Source organism: Physella acuta, unplaced genomic scaffold (genome assembly GCF_028476545.2).
Source record: "Physella acuta isolate Inbredline_101_S28 unplaced genomic scaffold, ASM2847654v3 ptg000012l, whole genome shotgun sequence".
NCBI lineage: Eukaryota > Metazoa > Mollusca > Gastropoda > Physidae > Physella > Physella acuta.
This window is the reverse complement of record NW_026731532.1, coordinates 474602-481863: the sequence shown is the minus strand read 5'-3', so window position 1 is coordinate 481863 and position 7262 is coordinate 474602. Positions and strand designations below refer to the sequence as shown.

General features: G+C 35.5%; 1 protein-coding gene across 1 annotated transcript; it reads right to left on the bottom strand.

Annotated features, from left to right (window-relative positions):
• Window positions 1–1710: 1710 nt before the first annotated feature.
• On the bottom strand, window positions 1711–6018 carry LOC131935427 (uncharacterized). Its single transcript, XM_059291830.1, has 3 exons — window positions 5748–6018; window positions 2875–3068; window positions 1711–2139 (listed from the first exon to the last, which is right to left on the bottom strand). The coding sequence occupies exons 1-3, from the start codon at window positions 5953–5955 to the stop codon at window positions 1894–1896; spliced, it is 648 nt and encodes a 215-aa protein (XP_059147813.1). The 5' UTR covers window positions 5956–6018; the 3' UTR covers window positions 1711–1893.
• Between the last annotated feature and the right edge of the window lie 1244 nt (window positions 6019–7262).

Below are 7262 nucleotides of genomic sequence, written 5' to 3'. Positions count from 1 at the left end.
TATATTTTCCCCCATACTTTGTATGTATCTGAGGTATATTTTTGTAAAAAAAAAACATTCACATTTCATCATACAATTTCATAGGTTGTCAATTCTGTCTTTGGCCAGTTGTCGGCTTGTCGCCAATATATCCCCTGTTAACTCTAACAGCTGCCTATGGGACGGCGTGGTCGGAATGTAGAGCATAACCGCTAGCTTTCGAGTTCGGATCCAGGGCTCGGGTCTGTAGGATGTCCCGGAGTCCTTCATAAATTCAACTACATCGGTGATTTAGGGTAGAGCATTCCACAGCTAGTCTAAACTCACCGGGTTCAGTACCCTTGTATGAACTTTAATGACTTTAATAATTGGAATCTCAGTCTAGTACAATGTAGTTACGTACCGACCTAACCATCACCCTCGCTATCTGATGTCGGTTAAACAGATGAACTCTACTGCATCAGGATACTTATTTAAGCTTCATCGACGCTGAAGTGATGATACAAAAATAAAGTTAACTGCACGGGTAAAAAGGAAATCATGTAACCTTCAAAGGAAAACATCTAGGAAATGTGGGGGGGGGGGGGGGGGGGGGGTTGTTGGTCACTACTTATGTGTGATGTACTCATTGATGGGAGGTTGTTTCTCACTAATTGTATGATGTAGTCTTTGATGGGGGGAAGGCTGTGTAGACTAGTGTAGTGTATAATCAACACAAAAGTAATGTTTGGTGAATATATGAATGTAATGCAGACTAGACTATTGTAGTGTAGATTTAACATAAAAGTAGCATAAAAGTAATGTTGCCTTACTGTATGAATGTAGTGTGGATTTCACCCTAAAAAATAATAACGTTTGTATAATAAGGATAACGTGAAATGATGTTAGTGAAAACAAGCATTTTACAAGTACATGGATGCAAAGTAGATAAAAACATATAAGTAGATACAATTTAGTAAATACAGTTGTTTTGTAAGACCTCGGGGTCTTAATGATGAGGACTATAAAGTCTATACTAAATATTTGACATGAAGAAAATTGTCACATATTAACTTGAATTTATACACGTACTTTAACCTAAAATAAAATTGTTAAAAAAATCTTTGTGACGTAAACATTTCATGCAAGTATTCATGGCATGGAGATGATTAGGGCTGTAGAAGTATGGCGCTGAATTCTTCAAATAATTCATGGATGTAAACATGTTTATGGACATTTTAAGAATAATTAATATTGATTATTTTAGCACATATATCATTAAAAAATAAATGAGTAAAATTATACACACCACACATAATAAAAAATTAGCATAACAAAAGATAATAAAAAACAAGACAAAATTTCTGAAAGATATTTTTAAAAAGGGTGAAAGATGTTAAACATAATTTAACACATTTGAAAACATTAAACGAAATCTAAGTAATTTAACTAAATTATTAAACTCTACGGTTTTGAATAAACTAACTTAGTACAGTTATATTAGTAAATTTGAATTAATCTAGCTGCGTTGGTAAATAAAGGGTATATTATTAACAACTTAAATGCAATCAAACACATGCATATATTTTAAAAAAATGTACACATGATCAAACAATTTACACATAATCAAACAATTTACACATAATTAAACAATTTACACATGATCAAACAATTTATACCTAATTAAACAATTTACACATAATTAAACAATTTACACATAATTAAACAATTTACACACAAACAATTTACATTTAATAAAACACCTTATACATAATTGAAAATTGTACATACGATTAAACAATTGACACACAATAAAACTGGCTGGAGTTTTAACTAACACCAAAGATTACCCAAATTAGTCTCCCTGTCCTAAATACCAGGGCGACTTCCCTTTATCAGAACATCAGGCATTACGCGCACATCAGCGTGCGCACATCAACATGCGCAGTGAAACTTCTTCCGACTGTCGTCACTTGCCAGTGCGGCCTTCTCGGCCAAATGCTGCTGTACCTGGTAGGGTAGAATATCCACCGTCACGGAGGGCAGACGTGAGGCGTGGATGATGATCTTATCCAGCAAGCTGAAGACGACCTCCACGGCGTTAGATCGTCTGGCGAGGGTGACCTCATGGAACTGGACCTCAAGCTGGCTCGCCAAGCGCTCGGCCTGTTCGGGGGTGACCTGCGTCAGTGTCAGTAAAGTTTCAGTATGTTACTAGGTGGCATTGTCAGTATATTGATCTAGTGGGTATTTAAGTGTGAGTGTTTTTATTTTAGGTAATGTAGAAGGTTTAAATTGTTAGTGTCAGTGATTTACTAGGTGGAATTGTCAGTATATTGATCTAGTGGGTATTTAATTGTGAGTGTTTTTATTTTAGGTTAGTGTAATGTAGTAGGTTTAAATTGAATCTGAAATGTCTAACGCTCTTTAATTATATTGTTTAACCTACTAGTGAATAATACAAGTTTCAAATCAAGGTAAGCTACTCTAGTCAACACTGATTAAATTAAAATGTTAAGTTGCTTCCCCTTGTTTTGACAGTATTTTTTTAAATTTCAGGGTAGGTATTAGTTTCTTTAAGGTTGAAAATCATAGTAATCAACAACTTAATGAATAAACACAGAGGCGTGGTCATAGTGGTAGGTCTAGTATTATGTATAAGAAACTTTGTGACCCCACCCATGATGAGGAGAGGGCATCACCCAGGAACTTAAGGGGCACCAACCAGGACTTAAGGGGCACCACCCAAGAACGGAGGGGGCACCACCTAAGATGGGAAGCCATTACACCAATCTATCTAAAACAATAACACTGTCATTTGAGGGGAAAAACCGCGAGTTACCACACCGGGTGTCACCCTCCGTAGTTACCGCCCACCGCCCCCGCCTCCTCTCCACTAAACAAAACATCACTTGCCTGTCGTTTGGTCGACTGGGTGTTGATCCCCAGCAGGAAGATGGACATGGGCTGCTTGCATGTGTACATGTCCAGATCGTTGTGCCAGTTCTGGACGTGTCTGAACGTGTCCACCTTCTCGGCGTCAAACATTAGAAAGCACCCCAAAGCACCGCGGTAGAACGATGCGGTTATGCTGCGAAATCTTTCTTGTCCTGTTGTTTGATTAGTGATAGTTATATAAATAATATATATAAATTAAAAAATTATATATATATATATTATATATATATATACATACATATATACATTCGGGCAAGTGTCCATTCGGGCACTTGTACCATTCGAGCAAGTGTCCATTTGGGCATTTGTCGCATTCGGACAGGTGTCCATTCGGGAAATTGGCCTTCAGACAAACGGCATTCGGGCAAGTGTCTTTCGGGAAAACGTCCGGCTCCCTATATATATATATATATATATATATATATATATATATATATATATATATATATATATATATATATATATATATATATATATATATATATATATATATATAGTTTATTAATAGATTTAAAGAAAAAACCCGGCTTTACATTTAAATGCAGTAAAATATTTGTGATTTAATCAATTTCAGTACCGCTTTGTGTTCCTATACGCTGTTCCTATGTTTGGTTCTTAGCTATACCCAACAACTCGTGTACGGATAAGGAAAGGTTCATCTATAAGCATTAGGTGCATAGTGTCAGCTGGCTTATTAGTTGATAAGTTATTAAACTTGAGAAGTTACGAGTTAAACTATAGTTAAAACTAGTGTTTGTTTCAGGGGGTGGCAATATCTTTAAGTCTATTGACTTATATTACAGAATGGCTTATGTACTTGTACCAGTTTCTTAATTAATAAGGCGATTTTCTACTCTAAATTAAATTATTGTATTCCACAACTTTAAAGTTAATTCAATAAACGAGCTACAGTTGCGAGGTTGTGTTTTGATGTTGTCAAAGTTGGGTTAAGTTAAATTAAGTTGTCAACAATGGGCTAAAGCACATGTGTAATACACGTCTTTAATATATGTCAACAATGGGTTATAACACATGTGTAACAACCTTCCTTGAATGTGTCTCAACAATGGGTTTTGATATTATACAATGAAGGGAGACGAGACCTCTATGGCGACCCCATCATAGTACTAACCCTCACAATGACGATCCCATCATAGTACTAACCTCACAATGACGATCCCTTCATAGTACTGACCCTCACAATCGCGATCCCATCATAGTACTAACCTCACAATGACGATCCCTTCATAGTACTGACCCTCACAATCGCGATCCCATCATAGTACTGACCCTCACAATCGCGATCCCATCATAGTACTAACCTCACAATGACGATCCCATCATAGTACTAACCTCACAATGACGATCCCATCATAGTACTAACTCTCACAATCGCGATCCCATCATAGTACTAACCCTCACAATTACGAACCCATCATAGTACTAACCCTCACAATCGCGATCCCATCATAGTACTAACCCTCACAATCGCGATCCCATCATAGTACTAACCCTCACAATCGCGATCCCATCATAGTACTAACCCTCACAATCGCGATCCCACTATAGTACTAACCCTCACAATCGCGATCCCATCATAGTACTAACCCTCACAATCGCGATCCCATCATAGTACTAACCCTCACAATCGCGATCCCATCATAGTACTAACCCTCACAATGACGACCCCGTCATAAAATCGACCCCTAACATGAAAACAGGTGACCCACTCCTGTTAAGAAAGTGGTCCCTTTTACCGTCATTTCCCAATCACATGACTCATAGTATAACGTTAGAAAAATGCGTCTCTCTCAAGCAACATTTCTACGTCAAAAGAAACCACGTCTTTAAAACTGTAAAGGAACCCAATATATTAGCCTCACCACACCTGATAATATTTTTTCACTAAACTTTTGTTCGCCTTTGTGCATGACGAACATATTCAAAATATGGTCCCATCATTAGAAATCTATTTCAACTTAATCATGCACGTCAAAGTGTTTGGCCTGATGGTAAAATTTAAGGGTGTTGAGAAATTAGTACGGTCTGACTCATCGTTTTGAATATGGACTACGTGCTTAAGGCCAGCGTTTGTAATTAGTTCCATACGTGTACACCAGGGTCACTGAGTGTGTTGAACCAGGGTCGGAGATGTACAGGGACTTTACAGGGGCATGACAATGTGGGTCACTCAAGCACAAAAGTTCAGAGACCTTGGTGTGGTGGGGGTGGAGGTGGAGTGGGGGGGGGGGTGTCAGTTAATAATCATCGTTGATACAAGAAAGAGAAATCACTTGAATTATTTTGTTGTAAAAAGAAATAAAACATAAAGAATATTCATTTTAAGATAATTGTCGAAGAAAGTATATATATATATATATATATATATATATATATATATATATATATATATATATATATATACATATATATATATATATATATATATATATATATATATATATATATATATATATATATATGCGTGTGTGTGTGTGTATGTGTCTTAAGCAAATATTTTTTATATCAACAACATTATAATAATGTTATAATATTTTAAAAAATGTTAGATACACTGAGGCCTGCGGTGGAATGTGTGACGTTGTGTCCGGTACTTGTATAATAACACACTTTGTTTTTTTTTACTATGCATTCACAAAGTATTTCAACCGTTATAACACACACACCCTTAATTCAACCGTTATAACACGTAATATAAAATACAAACTAAACACTTCTACACAGTAGCTGTAGAAACAAAAATTTATATCACACTAGTTATAACAAACAACTCTAAAAACGAAGAAATTATTGAATGTAAACATGCCTACCTCCTGTGTCGACGATTTTTGCCAGGATCCTTTTCCCCCCACGGGCCATGGCCAACTCAACATGGCCGTTGGGCCTGTAGTCGACACATCTGCATTCCTTCGACTCCTGTTGCTGTGCAAGCGAGTTCAGAAGCGAGCTCTTCCCAACGCTGGGATCCCCGAGTAAAATAATTTTAACAGTATAATCAAACCTGGTCGGTACGGCCATGCCAGCAGTTTAAAAAACGTGACTACTTGCAGTGTCGTTGATAAGAATTAGCTACACTTAAATTGTGACACAGTTGATGTATTGACATAGGAGAAAAAAAGGAATTTCTATTGTTTGCGTTGCGAAAGCTTAACCTGTAGTATTGGTTTTTTTATGTAAGCCAAATGAGAAATGATTATTTTTTTCTTCTTACTTTTCAATTTAGTAATTTTGAAAATAATTCAAATCAGATGAAAGAACACCTAAAAATTGTCTATGTGTATGTAATAAGTATACACTGCAAATCATGGTTGACAAATGTTGTTTTTTTTACTATTTAGTATGTCTTGGTACACAGGCAGATTTTTCTCTAGCGATGCCCGGACTGTTGAGATTATATTTGATTCGGAATCGGATAAAATCACTGCTCCTTTTTTTTTAAAATGATGACTTTATAATTCTCTTTTATCTTGTTTAATCGTAACATATAGATTCAAATAAACCAAAAACACTGTTGAAAACGTCATATAGAGTTTGCAACTTTCCTCGCTATGTGTTTGTGTGTGTGGTGGGGGGGGTGCGGAAATTTTGAACTGGTGTAAGTAACTCTGCGTAATAATCCTCACTGAGGACAGCAGCAGCGAATTCGGTAACCGGTTTTTGTAATAGTGTGTTGTCTTTAGAGGAAAACTTCCATTCCTGTTAATAGAAATAAAAAACCCAGATTAGCCTTTAAGGAGAAAAGGAAATATTGTCAGCTTCTCTTTCTTCTTCGTTCCTAATCGTAATTTTGGACGAAATTTGCTCTAATACAATTAAGAAACTACATGTTGAATATGTTAGGCGCCTAATAGGCCGTTGATTCCGATTTTTCAGCCTGCTTTTCTTTTTGGATGTTTAAATAAGCCATGTTTGATTGATACTAATAAGCTTTAAAATAACATGCACTTAAATAAAATACAATCTCAAGTGTTTTTTAGAACCTATTGGTAAAAAATCCTCATACATATATATATATATATATATATATATATATATATATATATATATATATATATATATATATATATATATATATATATATATATATATATATATATATATATATATATATATATATATACTAAATAGCAAAGCGGCAGAAATATATTTTAGACTTTGAAAATACAGTTTATTTCTGAAGAAAATCTACACTTTGTGTTACAATGATTGAGCTACAAAAAATGTCTTACTAAGCTATATACTTACACTAGACACAAAATGTTGTATTGTCGTAGAGAAAATGTACAAAGCAAGCCAGAATGTTGTACACCTGCCGTGATAGCTCC